The 24,750-nt window shown below is 40.0% G+C and overlaps 1 protein-coding gene across 1 annotated transcript in view; it reads right to left on the minus strand.

The window, feature by feature from the left end:
• Positions 1-24,750, minus strand: part of LOC109930658 (cGMP-dependent protein kinase 1) — a 483,442-nt gene that overhangs the window by 380,217 nt on the left and 78,475 nt on the right. The window contains exon 2 of the mRNA XM_048608956.1: positions 915-1,028. Coding sequence (XP_048464913.1) covers positions 915-1,028 — 114 coding nt within the window. The remainder of the gene's footprint in view (positions 1-914; positions 1,029-24,750) is intronic.

Below are 24,750 nucleotides of genomic sequence, written 5' to 3' on the forward strand. Positions count from 1 at the left end.
AAGTACAAATGAGACATTACAACAAACAAGAAGATCTCAATATAATTAATTTGTACTGCACAAGGCAAGTAACCTGAAAGTAAATGTCTGTCACTTTATGTCTTTTGTGTGTGCACATCTGTATAGTAATAGGATTTTTCCAGCTTTATTAATACAGCATAATTCAAAGAAAATATCCTTTTCAAATTTAATGTTCTCTTAAACAGATCAAGCACTTTCTCTCTAATATAAAACATAAATAAAGACTGCAAGATGCAACAAGTTGCAATTTGAAGATGACCTTAAGGATTGCATTAACCATACTCTTTGCCTGTTGCTGCAAGTAATTGTTGAAACTCAAGTGTTGTTGAACAAATGATCCTTTGAATTTGAAGATGAACAATTTAAGATTATAAGGTTATAGTTCTCAGAAAATCTAATCTCTCCTTCACCCCAACTAAATTTCAGAAAACTTAATTAATTGTGTTTCCATACAAGCACGTGAGGTCCATTATTTCTTTATTTCTTATTTTGTTTCTTATTCACTACTTCATACTGACAAGAATTGTAAGGTTGAACTTTTAACTAATTTCTTTATTTTTCTCACATTTTTACCTAAGATTTTGTACCTAGGTACCTTGTACCCAAGATGGCACCTTGAATAGCAACTTTGTAAACTTTTCACTGTATACTCCTGTATTCCAGTAGTTGGGTACACGTGACAACAAAACCTAATTCTAATTAGAATTCTAATTCTAACTTCAAATCAAACGTGACCTATCTAATTCCAGTGATTTAGGGAGGATGGTGCTAACTTCAGCTTGGAGCATTACACATTATACAATTTTCCCACGTCACAAAACAGGAATTCAGCAAAGGAACACAAGTCAAACATGATCACACAGCAGGACATGGTGCATTGAACAGGACCTTACTTTTCACTGTGGCAGTCCTGGTGCAGTTGTACAGGATGGCAAGCTCACCAAACACCTTGCCTGGTCCCATGGTGCACAGCTTCACTCCTTCTTTTGTTACTTCAACCTTGCCCTCTGGAGAAAAAGAGAAAACAAACACTGTTGTTTCCTGCTTTATCTTAATAAAATTCAACTATTTCAAATGTAAAACGTAACATACACAAGGGTAAGTTTCCCAATTATTCAATCCTGCTTGGAATGTATGATGAAATACAAACCCTATCACACGTTTCTCTGTCCAATGTGCTGGGAGTCCAGCTTTACAACACTGACTCTCTATTGAAAACAGAAAATGCTGGAGATCACAGTGGGTCAGGCAGCATCCATGGAGAGACAGCAAGAGAGCAACGAATGTTCCTATATGACTCTTCATCAGACAGGAAAGAACAGGTGCTCCCACTGGAGACGGGGAGGGGAAAGAGGACATGGTGACAGAGAATACAGCCAGTAAAGCGAAAAGAAAGGGAAGGAATGAGAGTGGGTTCACAATCTGAAGGTGCTGAACTCAATATTAAATCCAGAATGTTGTAAAGTGACTTTACATTCCAATCACTTAATCTGCACATCCTTTCTCCCCAGCGCTCCACTCCCACACCCCTCATCCCACTGTTGCATAAATGTTGTCCACTCCACACTTCATGTCAGCTCTGATGAAGAGTAATCTAGACTTAAAACATTAGCTTGCTCTCTCTCCACAGATGCTGCCTCACCCGCTGTGATCTCCAGCATTTTTTGTTTTTAGTACAGATTCCAGCATCTGCAGTAATATGCTCTCTATTCCACAGTTTACAGATAGCTTCTTGTATATTAGTTTCTTCATGCATTCTATATAAATTTGGAGGTGCTTACTGTAGGCATTTATAATTATACATACAAAAGTGCCAGGACACATTACATAGCTACATTTACTGAGTCCTTGGAAAAGAAAACTGAAAATTGTTCAAAAAATTATAACAGCATTTGAAGTTGCCATTTTCCCAAAAGCACAAAGAAGGTTTTATGTAAACAGGATTCATGTGTCTCTATATTATCACAGTTATGAAACTAAAATAGCTTCTTTATGGATGGTTCAGTACTTATTTCAGTTCACATTTGTCTGTTGAAAACAGGCAAACAGCAGATAATTTCATAACAGCTGCAATAGGCAAAAAAGCTATTTGGCACTCAAGTTTTATAATTTAAGAATGACTGTTTTAACACCAACCAAACCACACTGTCACTGAATGATTTTACTGATTAATGAGGCAAATTCGAACCAATCCTCACTGCCCATCAGGAGCATAGGACTATGGAAGCAGAAGTAGCCCATCAGCCCTTCAAGCCTTCCCTGCCATTCTAGATCATGACTGATTATCTATCACAATGCCATATTCCTTTTCCATCTCCACATTGTTTCATGTTACTGCTAACTAGAAATCTGTCTTGGACTTACTTAATAACGGAACTTCTACAGTCTTCAGCTTCACCTCAGTCCTAAATGACTTGGCATTTCTTCTGAGATTGTGTCCCCGGGTTGTTAATCTCATCGGCCAGGGGAAGCATCCTTTTTGTATCCACATTGCATAGCCCTTTTAGAATTGTATAATTTTCTATGAGAGCCTCTCTCATTCTTCTTAACCTCCAGAGAATAAAGGCCCACAATCTCCTCAATCTTTCATCATCAGAGAGTCCCACAATCCCAGGAATCAATCTGGTAAACTTCCACTGCAAACCTTTCTCTGGCAAGAATATTCTTTTTCAGGGACAAAACTGCACTGAATACCCCAGCTGTGGTCTCAACAGTGTTCTCTAGAAGTGAAGCAATTTTGTTTTTGCTCCTGTACTCCAATCTTCTTCTAATAAAGGTTAACAGACTTCCAAATTGCTTGCTGTATCCACACAGCAGCCTTTAATAACTTACAAACAGACACATCAAGATCCTTTTCGACATCAATACATAACAATCTCTCACGATTTAATCTTCTGCACCTTTGATCCTCCTATTAAGGTGGAGAACCTCACACTTGCCCATATTATGTTCCATATGCTATGATCTTGTCTACTCATCATCTGGTTCACCAAAGTCCTTTAGAGAAGGGAAATCTGCCATCCTTACCTACATGTGACTCCAGGCCCACAGCAATGTGGTTGAAGAATAACTGCCCGCTGAGCAATTAGGGACAGGCAATAAATGCTGACTCAGCCAGTGACATCCAACACCAACAACAAATTAAAAATAAGACTCTCCACAATAACCTGTCATAGCCATTGTGTCCTTTCAACATATTATGCCTAGAATTAGACATGACATGGGCAAAATACTGCCATATGCAGGTTTAGGGTTTTTGTAAGCAATACCTTTATTTTTAAAGCCCAAGATCTCATTTTCCATATAAATTACTTTGCAAAGATTGGACTTCCACAGATCTCTCCAGTGTGGACCTGTTTCTCAAATATACCATTTAAGTTGCAATGTCTTTCCTCATCCTTGCTACCAAAATATACCTTGTTTCACTTCTCTAGAATTAATTTCATCTGCTATGTGTCCTTTCGTTCCAACAACCTATCTAGATCCTCTCAAAGTCTATTGTTACCTATCTCACTGTTTCAGATTTTGTGTTATCGAAAAATTTCAAAATATAGCCCTGCACCTTCCAATCCAAGTTATTAAACTGTATCAAAAACAACAGGTACCCAGGACTGAATCCTGGAGAACGCCACTTCTTTTTGTAAAACAACCATTCTCAACAATCCTACTATCCATACTTTAACAATTTGCTTTCCACTATGATCCTAACCCTCTCAGTCCATTAGCGTCAATTGTTTTTAATATGCTGCATCATCGTACTTCAAATGACTTTTGAAAGTCAATACACACAAAATTAAACGCCCCAAACCACACTCTCTGATATCTCATCAAAATCCATGATCAAGTTAATCAAGTTAATTTGCCATTACCAAATCCATCTGGCTTTCCTCCATTACTCCATAATTGCCCAAGTGGCTGCTAATTTTTCTTCTTGGATCTTTGGCCGTTAATTATTCCTGGCACTTGTAATTTTCATCGAAATGGCACCTGGTCTAAATTGAATTTAACAAGTACCAGAAGCATTCTTTGCCTTCATGAGGAAGGACAATGACAGCTAACTGGGTGAAAAAAAAAACTGCATGTGTAATTTATTTTGAAGTGTGGCAGATGCTGGTTTCTGATTGGCAGTTTTGAAAGACAAAGTCGAGTTGATTCGTATCAAGCCTGCTTGGGAGTTTTAGCATTTCTGCTCTGAGCTGTAATGAACCAGCACTAAACATACTCGAAATGATGAGGTTCAAATACAACACATACTTTGCGACGCATTTCAATTCCTAAGTGATACTTATAAATCGGATTGACAGTCAATTTGCTACGGACTGTGAAGTGACAGATCCAAGAGGATAAATAACATAGATATAAGACTCAAATGCATTCACAAACTCATTCCTGCCAACCCATTTATATGATGGAATGTAAGTGAAGAGACTGTAGGTTGCAGATAGCAAACACATTAAAGAAAATAACCATTATTAACCTAAACCATTACTGTTCAAATGGAGCATAAGTCCCAGTAAGAAACTAGAAGCAACTGCAGGAGGTGCTACACCTGCTGCTACACGTCCCCTCTCAGCTCCATCCGAGGGCCCAAACAATCCTTCCAAATCTGGCAGAGGTTCACCTGCACCTCTTCTAACCTCACCTACTGTATCTGTTGCTCCCAGTGTGGTCTCCTCTATATCGGGGAGACCAAACACAGACTTGGAGACCAGTTTGAGGAGCACCTGTGCTCTGCACACACCAACCAACCCGACCTTCCAGTTGCCATCCACTTTAACTCCCCCTCCCACTCCCCTGTTGACACGTCCATCCCTGGGGCCTCCTCCATTGTCAGAGTGAGGCCAATCGTAAACTGGAGAAAGCTGATATTTCACCTTGGAAGCTTACAGCCCAATGGCCTGAATATTGACTTCACCAGCTTCAAAATCTCACCTCCCCCAACCTGTCCACCTTCCGACTCACCTATCCGCTCCACCCTTCCCACTGACCAACCACAATAACCCCCTACCTCATCCACCTAACTCCATCTCTTCCCAGCCCCACACCACTCCCCCTATTTATTTCCGGTCTCCCCTGTCCCTCTCAGTCCTGATGAAGGGTTTTGGCCTGAAATGTTGACTTTCCTGCTCCTCGGCTGTGCTTTTTGAGCTTCACATTTATTGACTTAAGAAACTACTGCAACTTCACTCATCATTCTTATTTTTTTTAAGTTGACCCCTGCATTGTGGAAGGTCGTTACCTCTTAAACATTCTACAGTGTCCTGTATATGCCCTACACCAGATCTGAAAGTTATGATTATTAGGAAGGATTGAGCTCCTTTCCTTCAAAGAATAGCTGAGACTCTGGGATGACTGAACAGAGATCTTCACAATTAATAAAGTGCTTGTTGGCAAGGTGCTTTTGCAGAGGACACAACCAACTGAGTGACCTTCTTCTGTGCTGCAACCACAAATGGATTCTACGTTTACTGTTGTAAGGTGTCCAACGCTAGGGCCCAGGAATAAATCCAATTCGAAATTTATAAGCAGCATCTTTATTCAGACTGTGGTTGAATGATGAGCTCACAGGAAACAACAGGGTTGCGTGGCATAGATGCTTTAAGGGGAAGATAGAAAAGTAAATAAGGAAAAGAGCAGCAGGACCTACTAATGGAAGGGTTCAATGGAAAGGAGTGGGAGAGCGAGCATGTTGATCATAAACACTGGTTGTGGGGCCAAACGATCTATTGGTGCACTGTAATACATTGTGTAATTCTAAAGTTGCAACTACATTAATTAAAAACACAATTTGATATTGAACGGATTGAGGATTTTTTTAAAAAAAACATGTATTTATCCAACATTCATCCAAATATAATAAATGGTGTGCAAATTATCTGGGCCTTATATAATTCAGATTTCAGTTTATTTCCACAGGCTTTCAGACTCAGCTCATTACAGAATCAGTTTCAGGTGAGAACTGGTGCCAATCCAGATAAAGATTCTGGAAAGATGAGTTTTCCCAGGTGACAAGTTAAAAATATGAAGCTACGCCATGTCGAGTGGAATGGTTTCAACGCATCATTGGATACATTGATATCAGTTGTGGCAACTGTAGGTGATGCGTGACTGCATCATACAATGCATTGCAGTACATCCAATTCCCACATAATACAAAATACCGAAGGTCTAAAGTTAAATTCAGTGCTCGTAAACTACCCTCACGGGACTGTGTCAAAGTAAACTTGGAGTGAAGATGATATTGCCGCAATGTGGGTCTGATTCACTGACCTATACTCCTGCCGAGTGCAGAGCCCAGCAAGGAATTGACCTTGTAATGTGATATTCTTGAAGGATTGAAAAAGATTAACTTTCCAAAACCTAGACAAGCTATTCAACCACTTAGCTCTAACTAATTATGCCCTTAGAATTGTTTCCAAATTCAGATTGAACACTTTCTGCTCCACACAGTGTATCATTGTATTTACTTCAAGAGAAAAAGTATCACCACAAAAACTCAGGATGTTCCCCTGGCCAGACATTTGCATTTTCAGCTCATATTCTTGTTATGTTCTCTCTTGGAGAAGTTAGATTCCAGAATGAAATCTGGCTTGATAGATCTTTTTATTGCATTTTGGTTAAAGTGGTTCTCATCTCTGAAATATAGCCATACAAAGTTGCAGTGCTTTCTTTAAGAACAGAACAGGAGTTAATTACAGAAATATTGAAAACAAAAGAAAAGCAGGCTGTCTAGAAAATCTTCAAACACAGCAAAACAAAGCTTTCAAGCTTCTTGCCAACACAAATCACTACAGAAACTTAAGCAGGAGAACTCAGACAGGTGAATAGGGCAGACAGATGCCAAACAATTTAAAATGTATAGCTGTGAAGTGCTGCACTTTGGAAGACACAACATACTGTAGGAATGTCATTTAAAAATGGTCATTTTGAGAGTAAGAACAAAGAGATCTGATGGTCCATATTCAATGTGACAAGAAAACATCGATAACATGATTAATAAGGAAAGGGGGATATTTAGCTTTGTAAATTGGAGCACTGAAAACAAAATCAAGAAGAGATGCCAAATTTTCACAAATCAATTCTCAGGCCTCAGCATAGTTCTGGGCACCCGGGTTTAAGAAGGATGTCAAAATGCTGGAACAATAATGTGCACATTAAAGTGATATTGTGGATGGAAGGGTTTAGTCTTATTCATAGATTGGAGAATCTGAGATTGTTTTCCTTTGAACCAAGAGGTTAATGGCAGACTGAATAATGCCTTTCAAAACTGCAAGGGGTTTCAATAGAGCAAATAGGGAGAAACTACTTCTTTAAATAACTAGGTTGCGAAGCAGAGGTCATCGAGTTAAAATATTTGGCAAAGGTTAATTGGACATGTACTTCCAGAGAACTTCCCTGCAGGGTTAAGGGAAGAAAGGTTTGACATGGAACTAAATTGGAAAGTTTTTCCAGAGAAATCGCACAAAAGAAATGGACTAAATGGTCTCCTAATGTACTAACAGATTCCATGATTCATTGCTGTGTCTACCTATTATGGTAGGTCTTCCTTTGAAGAGCTAAGGGAAAGTTAGACAGGGTTACCTCAAGCCATTCTTTGTAACTCTTCAAGGAGGTTTGTTTTTAAATGAATTGGAGGATATCTCATTGAGATTCCCTTGTCTACATACTTAGCCAGGGAATGGCATGTAACCTGAGGAGGCCTATGAAGAGCAGAACAATACAATGTCATTACATACCATGGGATTTCTTCAAGTTACCTAAGGAAGGAAGACCCATTAAATATTCAGAAAATTTCAGCGTACATAAATTAGAATGCAATCCAAAATCAACCATACTGCATTTTCTCACTCCCATCAGTTGGTTTATCTACAGTCCACATCCATTTATTTTCTAAAAAAAAATCTTTTTATTGAACTTGAATCAACTCTCAGTTTATTATTTGTCAGGGTTGCTGCACCTAAAGTAGATTTATTTCTTAATTTCGTATAAACCACAAAGTGTCAGCACTTAGACAATTAACAACATTAGCACAGTGGAAATGTGAGCCTCTCTCATGGTCTCAAATCCTCAAAGCAAGTGAAAGGACTGAAATTGCTAGCATGACTCATCACTGCAGAATCTTCTAGAATGCTTGTGCACATTCTGAGAGTTTACAATCATTCAAAAACTGTCTTACTTTGTTTGGATCTTCGTAAAAGACAAGAATTTCTTTCGGTCTCAGTTACCATAAATACCTGTCAGGTCCTATTGTATAAATTCATTCTAAAATAAATACTTTATGAGCTGAGATTTTTTTCTGTAGTTCGCTTTGCACTTTTGCATGGCATGGTTGTTACATTAACAATGCTGTTTCATCTCTTACTCTGGTTTTCATACGTAACGCAAAGGGAATGAGAATAAACTAAAGCAGAAAAATGTGGCAGTGGAAAGGCAAATGGCCCAGTTCATGACCCATAGTACAGTACTCGTGATTCAGCTGCTTCAATTTTCTGGTCTGAAATGAGACATTGCAAATATAAAGCTGGGAAATTAATCCGACACATCACTGCAGTCATCATTGTGATGCTCAGGAGCTGATGTACTTTATTACCATCTTCTACATTGTACGCTCAGTATACCATGAACACTTTCCTTTGCAATCTAGACCTCAACCAAAATCATTTTATAAAAAACAAATCCAGATCATTGCTCAATAATCCTTTGCTGTTTGTGGGAATTTGCTGTGTGTAAATTGGCTGCTGTGTTTCCTACGATACACTGCAAAAGCACTGCATTGAGTGTAAAGCACTCTGGGACATTTGGTTTTACTTTCTCTTCCAGTTCTTCAATGCTTTTTCAGCAGATCATTGCTTTAAGATCATTCCACTTCCGGGTAAACCAAGATAGTGCATTCATTAAAACTTCGGGAAGGAACTTGACACACACATTATATCACTACACCATTTATTTCTACATTGATATGATAGACCAGATTTATATCTAATTTACATCATGCATTATCTAGCCCATTGTGAGAATTAGGTAAACAGTTTTAACAAAGTTGGAAAACCTAAAATAAAAAAAAATTAGGTGACTAAGCAAGGAATTACGCTGGTTCTACTGGGGCAATTTTAATTAGATACATTGTCAATTCCTCCTGTAGAATATTGTTCAGGAGATTAACGTAGGAAGAAAAAGAATAGCAATGATAATTATTCTAGTACCATTGTACTTTTGATGCCCCCGCTACCTTCTCAATTAAATATCACGCTTTTCATTAAGCACAGAACTTATTATCTCATTAACACATTCACAAATATTCAAAATTTAAGATCAATGTTTCCAATATTAAAACAAAATGCAGTTGAGTTGAACAGTCATTAATTCTCCAGCAATGATCTTTGCAAAAAATATAATAGAATGTAGAATTGCTTTAAATTCATGGATTAATTGTCAACAGGGCCAAGATGGATTTGAAAAAAGCCAAACACAAAAGATTGCTAAGAGTTAAGTAATTAATCAGAAATTGTCTAACATCAGAACTTTGCCACGATACAAAAAACAGTACACACTTAAACCAAGGACATCTCAGCCTGGATTTGTGCTTCTGGATCAGCAGTGCAGAGTCAGGAAAACTCTTAGTTCCGCAAATACACCCCTGGGAGAATGTGCTGTCAACATTATGCTTTTTCAGCCCAAGGTAGCTGGGTTTTCTGGGAGTTGGGCCAGGTGGCATTGGAGCAAATATAGAGGGTGCCAGTTAAGAAAGTAAGTTGATTGATAGACTTTGCTTGGTGTACCAGTATGGTGTTGAAGTATAAAAGTTAAGCAATACAATAAAAACATCCCTACACTCTGCTCACCGCCCATTTCCCACATATTCCAGATGCTGTAAAATCACCAATGTATCCATTGTCCCCAAATCCATAACCTCTCAAACTCCATGCTAACATGATCCAGAATCCAATCCCCATCACCCTTTATGGACTCTATTTCAGCTTAGTTCCATCTCATGCCAGCCCATCACTAATCCTTGATTTACATGCCAACTCATTATCTCTCCCCCATTGGCAGACCTCAGAGCCACATAAAGATTAAAGAAAATAAAGTATCAATTGTTTCACTATATTTAATAAAATCATATAAACCTATTCACTACATACATATTTTTTCAATTACATAATGTTCTGTAACAACAAACATTTTATTCAAGTACATAATACCTTATAAAGCAAAAATTGGAATGGATAGACCCAGCTTAAGGAGTCTACAACCACTTGGAACAGTGAAATGGCACATACTTCTATAATCACCCACTGTATAAATTGAAGGATGTGAAATCAGTCATTCTGCGCAGACAAATCTAATCCAGTAACAGCTTATCTTAACCGACAGAGTGAGACAGTAAAGACCTTTCTTTTAACATCCCATTCTTTTTTCAAATGGAAAGAAATTTAGAAAGAAATTTTAAATGTTAGATGTCCTGTATAATTGTGATTTTGACATTATTATTTCGTAGGTATCTTTTGATCTCATCGGTTATATGAGGTCTGTTCCACAGTAACAAGCTGCAATCATTACATAGGCCACTGGGGCATTGACTGCATACATTTTGATCCTCAGCTTCACCGGATTCTCATCTGTTCAACCATTGTGCTGGACATCACAAAAGCTCCTCTAGGTTACTTTGATTTTTGCCATTGTTTGGACTTTAAAAATTACCATAGGATTTAAATGTCATTCCACTGGTTGTACAGGCAAATCTCACATTGAATCTTCTCTTCTCATGTCATGTTGTTTTCAGTCGAACCGTTTTCAAAAATTTCCACTCCATATTTGGATTGCTGGGCATTTTTCCATGTTGTCTATGTGATAAAATGAATCTTCATGCTTTTGCCATTGGCCAGTAGCACATGTACAACTTATGGCTTGAAATCAGCTTTACATCAGCTTCATTCTGCTGAAGGGCCATTCCAGTTTGTCACTCATCATGCCTTGCACAGTCAGTTCTGTGTTGGTGGGTTTTACTTTCCTGTGCATCACCTTTTCCACACATATTCCTTGATCCCATTCACCAACTTAGGGCTCAAATAAAACATGAGCTCTGAGCTGAAAAGATCTCGCACAACTGTTGATGCAACTTTAGCAATTTGTAGCTGAAAAGGACATCAACTTAAATGCCAAGTACAGGCAAAAAGCATGGATTTGACTCCAAAAAATTAGATTCTTTTATACACTAGGTTGACTTAAGCTCCATTATCTATGATACCTCTGAAGTGCAATCATTTGCAATACAGGAACCATAGTAGCCAAATTTCACACAGCAGGAATTAAATAATAACGAGCAAGATAACCACTTTTTAGTGTTGTTGGTTGAGAAGTAATATTGCCCATTTTCTTACCAGAGAAAATGCCCCTAATTTTCTCCGAAAGCTTGACATGGAATTTTTTACATCCCTGTGATAGCAGCTGGGGCTTCAATTTAACATCGCATCCTCTGCCAGTGTAGCACTCCTTCAGTATTGCACTGGACTGCCAAATGAGAATCTAGAGTCTGGTTTGAACTGAGAACCTGTTGGTTTGGAAGCAGAAGAGCTGCCACAGAGCTAAGATATATGAGAGCACATATTATGTAGTGCAGTGAGATAGAAAATAATGCTTGAGCTGATTTGTGGAAAGCTGTGAAGGCAAATCAACCTAATATTGGTGCAGGAGCCACACATTCCCTGGATGGCTGATCAAACCAAAGATCAAAAATAGTTACAAAACTAGTAAAAGTTGGATTACATGTATAAAGGCAAGTCATCTAACAAACTTACTTTATTGACCTGTTTAACTGAAATGTCAAATCTTTGAGACAAACCTTAAAGATAAATAATTTGAGGTATATTTTCAAGTTAGAAATTAAAAATCGGTCAGTTCCTGGACCTGCTCTGCCAAACTTAAATCCATTAAAAATCCAGTTTCCAAGATTCCAGAAACAAAATACTTTGGGAGGGAATTTTTCCAGCCCATAAATAACAATGGTGATGGTGCTCAAGTTGAATCATGTGAGATTGACTGTTCGGAGTTTTCCACCATTGAGACCAAACAATCACATTGCATGAAGCCAAGTGTTAAACAGCAAGATGACATTCTCGTGAGCGAGCAGTGAGAGTCCTCTTTGCATGCATTAGTATTCTCATTATTATGTCATCTTGCCTCATTGATACACAGTTTCCCATTCTCCCACCCACTGGGTAGAAACTAGAAGGTGACAAATTCTGAAGGGAAAGTCAGAGTTTTCTGAACAAGGGTCCAGACCCGAAACGTCAGCTTTCCTGCTCCTCTGATGCTGCTTGGCCTGCTGTGTTCATCCAGCTCTACATCATGTTATCTCAGATTCTCCAGCATCGGCAGTTTCTACTATCTCTGGGAAAGTCAGAGTGGTGGCCTGGTGACTCCAGTTCACTGCTTCCTCCTCTAGACCTCATCAGTCACCAATATCCAAGGGCATGCTTCAAGATCAGCAACTGAACACATCCCTCCCTCCAGCAGGACCTCTAGCTCCTCATTGGCAAAGCAAGGTGCCAACTGCCCTTTGTCCAAAATGTCCAGGGCAATTAAAACAAACTGTACAGGTATCTACAAACCGCCAGCATCTGATTGGGTGCAAGGCTGGGCTTTAAAAGTAGTCCAGTGCCAGAAATCCTGAAGGAGAATAGGATGAGTGGGATGCCATAGTGATATGGTGCATAGGTGATTCAGTAAGTTTGGGAAGGCAACACAAAAAAAAACACGCTAGTGTCCAAGGGTATAACACAGTGTGGAGCTGGATGAACACAACAGGCCAGACAACTTCAGAGGAACAGGAAAGCCGATGTTTCGGGTCAGGACCCTTCTTCAGAAATGGGGGAGGGGGAAGGGGGCTTTGAAATAAATAGAGAGAGGAGGGGTGGGGCTGGGGAAGGTAGGTGGGATGGTGATAGGTGAGTGCAGGTAGTCAATGGTGTGGGTTGGACAGTGAGGTAAGAGGAGCGGATAGGTGAAGAGAAGACGGACAGGTCAAGGAGGTGGGGATGAGAGGGAGGGCTGGTCATGGGATGAAGTCGGAGGTGGGGAGATTTTGAAACTAGTAAAGTCCACATTGAGACCATTGAGCTGTAGGCTCCCGAGGTGGAATATGAGGTGCTGCTCCTCCAGTTTCTGGGTGGCATCGTTGTGACGCTGGAGGAGGCCCAGAATGGACATGTCGTCCAAGGAGTGGGAGGGGGAATTGAAGAGGTTGGCGACTTGAAGATGTTGTCGTTTGTTGCGAACCGAGCGCAGGTGCTCCACAAAGCAGACTCCGAGCCTCCGATTGGTCTCCCCGATGTAGAGGAGGCCACATCAAGAACAGCGGATACAATAGACCACATTAGCGGATGTGCAGGTGAACATCTATTTGATGTGGAAGGTTTTTTTGGGGTCTGGGATGGAGGTGAAGGAGGAGGTCTAGGGGCAGGTGTAGCACTTCCTGCGGTTACAGGGAAAGGTGCCGGGGATGGTGGGGCTAGTGGGGAGTGTGGAGCGGACGAGGGAGTCGCGGAGAGAGTTGTCCCTACAGAAGGCGGATAGAGGTGGGGAGGGAAATATATCCCTCGTAGTGGGGTCAGATTGCAGGCAGCAGAAGTGGCGGAGAATGATGCGTTGAATCTGGAGGTTAATGGGGTGATACGTGAGGACAAGGGGGATTCTGTCTTTGATTTTATTGCAGGGAGGTGATGTGAGGGGTGTGATGCAGGAAACACAAGAGGTGCGGCCGAAAGCATTTTCGACCACTGAAGGGGGGAAGTTGCAGTCCTTGAAAAATGAAGACATCTGGGATGTTCGGGAGAGGAATGTCTCATCTTGGGAGCAGATGTGGTGGAGGCGAAGGAATTGGGAATAGGGGATGGCATTCTTGCAGAAAGGTGGGTGAGAGGAGGTGTAGTCTAGGTAGCTGTGGGAGTCGGTGGGGTTGAATTAGATATCAGTTTCCAGGTGGTCACCAGAGATGGAGACAGAGAAGTCCAGGAAGGAGAGAGAAGTATCAGAGATGGTCCAGGTGAACTTGAGGTTGGGGTGAAAGGTGTTAGTAAAGTGGATGAACTGTTCAAGCTCCTCGTGGGAGCATGAGGCGGCGTCAATACAGTCATCGATGTAACGGAGGAAGAGGTGGGGGATGGGGCCGGTGTAGCTGCAGAAAAGCGATTGTTCCACGTAACCTACAAAGAGGCAGGCATAGCTTGGGCCCATGTGGATTCCCATGGCCACCCCCTTTGTCTGTAGGAAGTGAGAGGAGTTGAAGGAGATGTTGTTAAGGGTAAGGATGTGTTCGGTTACCGGATGAGGGTGTCAGTGGAAGGAGACTGGTTGGGCCTGTGGGAGAGGAAGAAGCGGAGGGTTTTTAGGCCATCTGCGAGGGGAATACAAGAGTATAGGGATTGGACGTCCATAGTGAAGATGAGGTGTTAGGGGCCACCTACCTTCCCGAGCCCCACCCCTCCTCTCTCAATTTATTTCAGAGCCCCCTACCCCTCCCCCATTTTTGAAGAAGGGTCCCGACCCGAAACATCAGCTTTCCTGCTCCTCTGATGCTGCCTGGCCTGCTGTGCTCCTCCAGTTCCACACTGTGTTATCTCTGACTCCAGCATCAGCAGTTCCTACTACCACTATCTAGTGTCCAAGAATATCCTTACATGAAACCCACCAAAAATGACAGTTGATTTCTGACTAAGATTCAGTCCATCCTCTTATCATTAACGAAATTACAGAATTTAGCATGGAAGTGGTATTCAGATGGGGGTGTGTATAAAAGTACCTTAATAACCAATATCCTAAATTCTTCATATCAAAACTCAAAGAAATGGCTTGCATTTATTGAGCATCATTCACAATACCTTCAGCCACTGCAGTTATTTGGTTGAAACATTTCAAAGAATGACACAACCTGAAAATTTTTGACATTTTAACTAAGTTATGGCTGAATGGCCAGTGAACAACATTGGGAGCTATCAAACATGAGAAATGGTTAGTTTTCTGTGAAATGTTTAGTCAAGGGGAACACGCAGACCAAAAAGTCTTCATTTGGGGAACAGTTCCAAAGTGATTTTAAGTACAGACTGTAATATGAATCTGTGCTGCTGCAGAGAACTAGTGTGGACATCCTGAAGAGTTCTACCTTACTGATTTTTGTAAGTAAACTTTTAATTACTCTCCAAGTCCTGGAATTATTTACCACAGGGATCAATCCTTGAATAATCCAGAAAAGCTTATTTGATCTATTTTTTTTTAAACACAAGTGCAATTCCTTACTTTTTTTTCTTAATTTAAATTCTTCACATCAAAAATCAAAGAGATAGCTTGCATTTTATGCAACACCTTTCACAACTCCAGAGCATCTCAAAGACCTGTACACCCAATACTCATGAAGTGTGGTCACTGTTGTAACGAAGGAAACTCAGAGCCAATTTACGCAAAGCAAGGTCCCATAGACACTAAAGTGGCAAAGATCAGATCATCTGCTTATTTTTAAATACATTGTTTGAGAGTTAGGTATTCGGCAAGGCACCAGGAAAATCCCCATCTCTTCTTCAAAGTGCTTCTGTGTCCACCTGAGAGTGTGGAATGATTTGGCCTTATGACTTTGTACCTTCTGAAAGATGTAACATTCCACCCATAATTCTGTAACTAGATACATGTAAAAAGTCAACCTTGCCAATACCTGAAGAGAAAGTCAATGGAGTCACTGATGGATTGGACAAATTAAAACCGATGGACATCAGTCCACATTTCTGAGTAGTAACAATATCTCCAATAAAATTGAATAGTGTTATTGACTTAGCACAGAAACTGAGATATAGCAGCAGAGACACTCATGAATGCTGGCAAGGAGATTACAGCTCAGGTATGCCTGCTTACTTGCCTGAAACTGAAATTGGAGATTACATTCCGAGAGAATTAGCAGGACATTGAGGAGCACAGCAACATCAGTGGTGATCAGCCTAGTGAGAAATCAGAAACCTTGCGGATACTTTTGCAGAGGTCAGGTTGAGCAGGACTAAACTGATCTAGGGCTGAATCATCACCTAATTATTCACAGTTTTATTTCTATGTAACTTACTTTTTATATAACTTACAGTACGAAAAAGTTTCAAAGGGACAATCAAAACTTTGATAGATCGGGGCAGTTAGCTTTACACTGATTATGCTCTATTATCAACAGTAATATCACATTGCAAGGATCAAATCTCACCACATAATGGCACATGATTCAAATCAAATTGCAATTTCCTCTTCAGGTAGGTATGTAATGGTATTTTTAAAAAAATTAAATTAAAAAAAAAACATTTAAGCTGAACCATCTCTCCTGTATACGTCCCATTAAATGATAATCCCAATCTATTAGAAAAAAAGCGTTAACGTTTCGGGTCTGGTGACCCTTCCTCATAACCAGTTCTGAGGAAGGGTCACCGGACCTGAAACATTAAGTCTGATTTTCTCTTCACAGATGCTGCCGGACCTGCTGGACTTTTCCAGCAGCTTCTGTTTTTGTTCCTGATTCACAGCATCCGCAATTCTTTCGGTGTTTATTCCAATCTATTGGACATTCAAATCTACAGCATTTAAAAACTGGCTGGGACTGCTATTGAAAGTGTAAAGTGTACCAGGTACACTGCAGAGTGTTTCAGCTTGTGTGTCAATTTAAAGGTTCAGGGCTCTCAGCTATCAGTTTTGTATGTTCAGATTAACATCAATCTGATAAAAACACTGCAAGCACTTTGATGGCCAACTACATTAAATTGGTAAATGTTGAACTCATTAATGGAAATTTGCCTGACATGCCTGTGTTTGATGCTCTTCATGGCCACACAAGCAGAAGAAAGACACTCCATGCATTGTACTCTATTTGGTACGCTGCCATATTAATAATACAAACATCAGAAAACAAAACTTTTCTACCATGTTTGGGAACAGCAGCAGGGGATTCAGGCTTTGAACATAGCTGGTCCACCATGTACATAGAGTGTAGCTAATCTGCAGCTTTAAGAAAGTTTGCATAGCTTGCTTCACGAGCCACATGATTCAATTTTACATGCAACAGTGTCCTTTTAAAGTGAAGTCACTGTTGGAATCTAAGAAACGCGACAGTCAATTTGAAAACCAGTCAGCTTCTCCAAACAGAAATATGATAAAGACCAGTTCATTTCTGTTTCTAACGCAAAATGTGGAGTAATCTTGGTCAGCTCCAGATTCTAAACAGAGTAAATTTGGTTACGTGGGGAGGAGGTGATCTTTTAGTAAATCTTTTGAATCTTTTGGCTCTCTTTAGTAAATTGCATTCAAATGAGGGATATGGACATAGTTCAAGAAAGTGGTATTGAGGAAATGATCAACCATGATCTTGAACAGCAGGGAAGCCTCAAAGGGCTGATTCACCTCTTCCTGTTCACATGTTCCTAGATATAACATTTACCATATGACTTGTTCCATAACACTTAAGGTCCTTACTCAACAACTAAAATCTGTCAATCTCAGTCGAGAATATTTCCTTGCCACAGCATTCATAGTACATTGTGGCAGAGTTTCATGCCATGTTGTGGTGTCTGTCTGGATAATCCATGCTAATTGGTGCATTACAGTACTTGCTTTCTGTGCAATATCATTTGCCAATCTTTGTGACCATCGATGACAGCAGTGTATATTATTGTACGACTGGCACGATGTGTGAATATCCCTGATTTGGATCCCACTGAAAATCAATGTAGGGAGATGGTACAATGAGTAAAATGTCCGCTCCACTGAATTACTGCTGAGGCAGCACTTAAAATAAAATGCCCTCCATAAGTACTGGGAGACCAAGGACCACGGGAAGTTGGCACATCAAGAACTAAAGTACAGGACTGGATGGGATGGATAAAACTGATGAAACGTTTGGCATGGATGGATCTCAGGAGGCTGTCTAAGAGATTTTTGAAGAAGTTGGTGCCACAATGGATCAGATTTCAGCAGTGGTAATGAAATTGTGATGGAGATGGGAACTGCTTCTGAACAGAATCCATATATCCATTCAGTATTTGCCTTACTTCTTACAAGCTCCGTTCATGCACATTCATAGAATCCCTACAGTGTGGGAACAGGCCATTCGGCCCATCAAGTTCACAGTGACACTCCAAACAGCATCCCACCCAGACCCATCCCCCCCACCCACCACACTATCCCTGTAGCCCCGCATTGTCCATGGCTAATCCACCTAACCTGCACATCTTTAGACTGTCGGACAAAACTGTAACCCAAAGGAAACCTGCAGGGAAAACAAGCAAACTCCACAAGACGGTTGCGCAAGGATGGTTGCCCGGGTCCCTGGGACTGCGAGGCTGTAATGCTAACCGCTGAGCCACCGTGCCACCCTATTATGCTGCAATAACCATAGATCCTTAAAAATTAAATGGCAATCATTCTAGTTGCTCCTATTGAAGGATATAAATATTTATATCAGTATTTCCTATGTGCTTTGACATCTCAACCTTCTAGCCTAGCATGCTTATACTTGATGTGTAGCAATGTCTTTGCAAACAACAGTATTGTCTCTATTTCTGGGAGAGATGGAACCTGGCTGAACAGGTTGATTTAAAAAAGTACCATTTTTTCAACTTGCCATGTGGTAACCATGGAACCCATAGTTGTTGTAATAAATATTAAACTGCACCTGTAAACCACATTAATATGACACCATTCAATTTCCAAAACAAATTTTAAAGTTAAATTATTTTTAAATAGGTTAACCGACATCCTTAAGTTTCATAATAATGCAGTACTGAATTGACGTGAGCAAATTTGCATCATCAGACTGCAGATAACCAAATTTTATTTTATTTCTTAAAGCTGGATACATAATTTATCAGAAACAGTTTGAATCAGTGTTGCACAAAAAAGATATTTTACGATCAGAATTATTTCGCTTTCATCTGCAAAAGGAGTGGGCAAGGGTTGGGGGCAGGACTCCCCGCAAAGACAGGCAGTGAGCAGAACCTGGAGGAGCGGGTGAGAGGAGCGGCCTGTGAAAGGCTGTCTACAGCACCTAGAACAACAGGCAAGGGAAAAATTCCAAAACAGGCAATTTATCCAATTCTGTCTGTTATTCCAGATGGGACTGACTACTTCCAGAGAAAATCATGTGCGTTGTCACAAGAATATTTTTTGTTTTATCTTTCATAACTTGGCCTATTTTAGTAATTAGAGGATTTTATGAGGAGAAGGAGGATTGCCAATAGAAATAAAGTAATATATTGGCTGGACCATTTCCTGTAGAACTTAGAGAATTTTGATTTGGATTAATAGAATGTTTACTGAAATAATAATATAAGCATGAATAAAGACAGTGAATAAAAATATCATCAGTAAACTAATTATACTAGAAGTATGGCAGGGCAAATGGTGTATTGTGACTATAGAATGTAGGAGCTCCTGGATGCCAGTGTGATCGAGGGTAAACAGATCTGTGGCAGGTGGACAAACATCAGTTCTGTCAATGCGGTGGAGGCACTACCATCCATCAGGGAGGGGGAGAGTTACCTGAAACTTTGCTTCACTAGATGGTGATAACTCAGGATAGGGTGTCTTAATTTAGTCCATGGTCAGGATCAGGAGGGTATGACTGTAGCAGGTATGAGGATTTTGAAGGTAAATCATGAGAGCCTCTCTCCTTGCAATTGTCCAACAAATTTGAGATTCTTGCATTCGTAAAATCTCAAATATTGTATGGGCCACAAGCAGATTGGCACTGAGAAGATAAAAGCACAAGAAATGAATGTGTGGCTGAATGACTGGGTTTAATTTATGGAACATCAATACTGGGCAAGGTGGGAGCTTTAGTTTTATGATGGGCTTCATGTGAATCCTACGAATCTTATAGCAAGGCAGTAGAGAGAGCTTTAAAAACTAATTAATGTGGGAAAGAATCATATGAAAGGAAACGTGGGAACTCAAAGGGAAATAATGTTGTAATAGAAATAAAAACAAAGTTGCTGGAAAGGCTCAGCAGGTCTGGCAGCATCTGTGAAGGAAAAAAATGGTTAACGTTTCAGGTCCGGTGACCTTTCCTCTGAACTGAGGAAGGTCTGAGGAAGGGTCACCGGACCCGAAACATTAACTCTGTTTTTTCCTTCACAGATGCTGCCAGACCTGCTGAGCTTTTCCAGCAACTTCTGTTTTTGTTCCTGATTTACAGCATCTGCAGTTCTTTCAGTTTTTAATGTTGTAATAGAACAGGGTATTAAGTTGGGTAATGATAATGAGAATGTGGCAGGAAGGGACCTAAATATTGAGGGATATTTGACATTTTGAAAAGACAAAACTATGAAAAAGAGGTGATGTTGGTCTGTTCATGAAGCGTGACTTTAGCACAGTAGTGAGAAATAGCTTTAATTGAAAGAGTATAGTATAGAATTAGTTTGTTTGGAAATAAGTAGGAAAAATAAGAGATGCCTCATGGCCCAATTAACAGTAGTTACATTGTACAACTTGGTATACAGTCATAGAGATATACAGTATAGAAACAGGCCCTTCAGCCCAACTCCTTCCATACTGATCAAGTTTCCTTAACTGAATTAGTCCCATTTGCCTGCGTTTGGCCTATATCTCTCTAAACCTTTCCTGTCCTTGTATCTAGGGGTTCAGGTAGATAATTCTGTGAAATTTGCATCAGAGGTAGACAGGATGGTTAAGAAAGCGTTTAGCACACTTGTCTTCATTGCTCAGACCTTTTGAGTAGAGGAGTTGGGACGTTGGTGAGGCTTCTTCTGAAGTACTGAGTCCAGTTCTAGCTGGTCTGTTATAGGAAGGCTATTCCTATAGCCTGGCGAGGGTTAAGAATGGATTTACCAGCATATTGCCGGGAATAGAGGGTTTGAGTTATAAAAATAGACTGATTAGGCTGGAACGTTTTTCAGTGTAGTGTAAGAGATTGAAGGGTGACAGTTTAGAGGTTTATAAAAACATGAGGGGCACAGATAAGGTGAATAGCAAAGTTCTTTTCCCTATGGTGGGGGAAATCAAAACTAGGGGGCATATTTTTAAGGTGAGAGAAGAAAGATTTATAAAGGATAGAGAGGGAACTTTTTAATACAGAGAGTGGTTGCTGTGTTGGAATGACCTGCTAGAGGAAGTGATGGAAGCAGGTACGTTTACAACACTTAAAAGACATTTGGATAAGTTCAAGAATAGGAAACGTTTGGAAAGATATGGGCCAAACAAGGGAGGTGGGACTAGTTCAGTTTGGGAACATGGTAGCGTGGACTGGTTGGACTGAAGGGTCTTTTACATGTTGCAATTATACCCTCCTCTACCACTTCCTCTGGCAGCTTGTTCCATATAAGCACCAGACTGTGTAAAGAAGTTGCCCATCTGGTCCCTTTTAAATCTTTGCTCTCTCAATGTCCTCTAGTTTTGGACTCCCCTACCTTGGGGAAAAGACCTTGGCTATTGACCTTATCGATCCCCCCTCATGATTTCATAAGCTTCTATAAGGTCACCTCTCATCCTCCGATGGGTCCAGGGAAAAAGTCCCCACCTATCTAGCATCTCCTCATAAGTGAATAAGCAAAACAAAAAGGCAAATGAAGTATAAGGTGGGAAACTGTGAGCATGTCCAATTTGGAAGTCACAACAGAAAAGCAGTCTGCTATTTAATTGAAGAGAAATTGCAGAACTCTATGTTACAGAGGGATCTGTTTGTTCTTGTACATGAAGCACATAAAAGGTAGTTTGCCAGGTACAGCAGGCAATTAGGAAGGCAAATGGAAGAACAGTGTTTATTGTAAGGGAAATAGGATCTAAAAGGACATTGGTTTTACCTTATCTGTACAGCACCTTTGTGAGACCACAATGTACAATTTTTGATGTAAGCTTGCCTCTAACAGGGTGTTTTTATCTGATGCAGCAATGTTTGTTATCTCCCATAACATTTGAAATTGGGTGTGGATATTGTGGTATTGAAAAGTCCAACAGATATTTATTACAATTAGCTATTGCATACAAATATTAGTCTTCCTCAGGCTCGAGTGAGCTAATATTCAGCTAGTATTTTATGACAGAGAAGCATGTTTTGAGGACAGTGTCATGCTTCAGTAAATGATAAGATAAGATAAGATGAAGGATGAGATCATTAAAGTTTTTATACATGCTTTGAAGCAGGGATGATTTCATGAGCATTTCTCTTAATTGTACACTAACATACTGACTATAAGACATAATGCAACAGTTTTGGTCTCCTTATTTGAAAAAAAAAGGATATGTTTGCATTTGAAGCTGTTAAGGAAGATTTACTCAACCATTCCTGGGATGATGAGTATAAGTTGAATAGTTTGGGCCTCTAGTTTGATGGGGGGAAGGAGGGGGGGGTGGTTGGGGGGGCATTGTTAGAAGAATGAGAAATTACTGGAAAATATAAGATCCTACAGGGGACTTGACAGTGTGGATGTTGGAGAGGTTAGAAGTAGGGGAAAAGGTTTAACAATAAGAGGTCTCACTGCTAACACAGAGTTCAGAACTGTTTTTTCTCTTAAAGTCATTTGTGTGGAATTATTTTCCCTAGAAAACAGTGCAGGCTGTGTCATGGAATTTATTCAAGGCTGACTTTGATGGATTTTGATCAACAAGGGTTATGGGCAACAGCCAGGAAAGTGGAGCCGTGACTATAATCAGATCAACCAACATCATGTGCATGACACAGTGGGCTCAAAGAGCCAAACAGTCTATCCCTGCTCCTAAATCCTACATCTTATGTTCCCAGCTCAACAGCAATCAAGGATGAACAAAAACATGCTCGCATCACTAGCACATCCCAGTAACAACTGATATTTAAAAGTTTTGTTGGAAATAACTACATTTAAAAAATCAAAGGTAGAACCTAAAACATGTAACCCTAAACAAATAATTTATGTGATTCTTTTTTCACATGAAGAATCTGCAGCCAGTAATAAATGATATATTCAACAAATCTCACATCCTAAATAAATTGTCAGATAAGAGTCTAAGGGAAGTCAACATTGCTGTTCTACCAACTTATTCATTCCAGCAGCTAAACAACCCCTAACAAATTTATGCTTAATTCACTACTGCATCACAGATTTGACATCAAACTTTACAAACCCTATTCAATTATCTAATTCAAGTATAGGGAGGTATCAGTGTCATCAATACTGATGATTATGTGTTCATTTCTCAGTGTAGCCATATGCCTGACTGTTTTCAAACTTGTTACCCTTTTAGAGGGAAGTCAAATAATTTCCTGCAGATCATCATGTGTAGCAATGACAAAAGTGTAATGCATCAGAAGTCTGCCATCTGCATGACTGGGAAATTCGAATCAGAAACAACCAAGAGTAGCAAGTTGCAAGTGTGTGACCAAAGTCCACGGATGCAAACACTAGTGGAGGCTAATATCATCTAGTTAGGAGGAGAGGGGAAAATAGTAGCAAAGAAAAAGAAAAACAAAAAAGGTCATGAGCACTGAAGTGTCAAAGTGGATTCAGACCTAAAGTTTTCTATGAGGGGGTTCGCTGCAGCAGTAACTAATGTGCAAGACAGTGCATTCAATCAGATCTGATGCCGTGAATTGATCTGTTCCTCAAATACCATGTAGCAAGTAACTGAAGCATATGTAAATTTACACATAAACTGACTTGTTGTATTGCAGTACTGTTAACATTTTTTTCAAGCAGTGAAGACAAGAACACGGGCCTGTTCACAAATATGTACAGAATGCAATTGGATACATAATTGGCTTAATGGCAGGAGACAGAGAGTAATGGTGGAGGGTTGCTTTTCGGACTGGAGGCCTGTCACCAGCACTGTTCCAGAGGGATCAGTTCTGGGTCCTCTTTTGTTTGTCATTTATATAAATGATTTGGATGAGAGCACAGCAGACATAGTTAGTAAGTTTGCGGATGATGTCAAAATTGGTGGCATAGTAGACAGTGAAGAGGGTTTTCCAAGATTACACAGGGATCTTAATCAAGTGGGTCAATGGGCTAAAAAAAAGCAGATAGAGTTCAATCTGGATTAATGCAAGATATTGCATTTTGGTACAAGAAACAAGGGTAGGGCTTATACAATGAATAGTCGGGCCTTGGGTAGTGTTGTAGAACAGAGATTCCTAGGGGTTCAAGTACATAATTCTTTGAAGTTTACATCACATACAGACAGAGTGGTTAAAAAAGTATTTGGCATGCTTGCCTTCATTCCTCAGTCCTTTGAGTTTGGGGATGAGAAGTCATGTTGAGGTTGTACAGTACATTAGTGAGGCCTCTTCTGGAATACCGTATCCAGTTCTGGTCACCCAGTTATAGGAAGGATATTATCAAGCTGCAGAGGGTCGAGAAGAGATTTACCAGGATGTTGCTGGGTATGGAAGGTTTGAGTTATAAAGAAAGGCTGGTCAAGCTGCAACTTTTTTCACTGGAGTGTAGGAGATTCAGAGGCGACCTGATAGAAGTTTATAAAATAATGAGAGGTATAGAAAGAGATAACGGTCGCTGTCTTTTCCCTAGGATGGGGGATTTCAAGACTAGGGGACACATTTTTAAGGTGAAAGAAGAGAGATTTAAAAAAGACACGAGGCAATTTTTTTTTTACACAGAGTGTCGTTCACGTGTGGAATGAACTTCCTGAGGAAGTGGCGAATGTGGGTACAATTACAATGTTTAAAAGACATCTGGATAAGTACATGCATAGAAAAGATCTGGGGGG

Source organism: Rhincodon typus, chromosome 20 (genome assembly GCF_021869965.1).
Source record: "Rhincodon typus isolate 14 chromosome 20, sRhiTyp1.1, whole genome shotgun sequence".
Lineage (NCBI taxonomy): Eukaryota > Metazoa > Chordata > Chondrichthyes > Orectolobiformes > Rhincodontidae > Rhincodon > Rhincodon typus.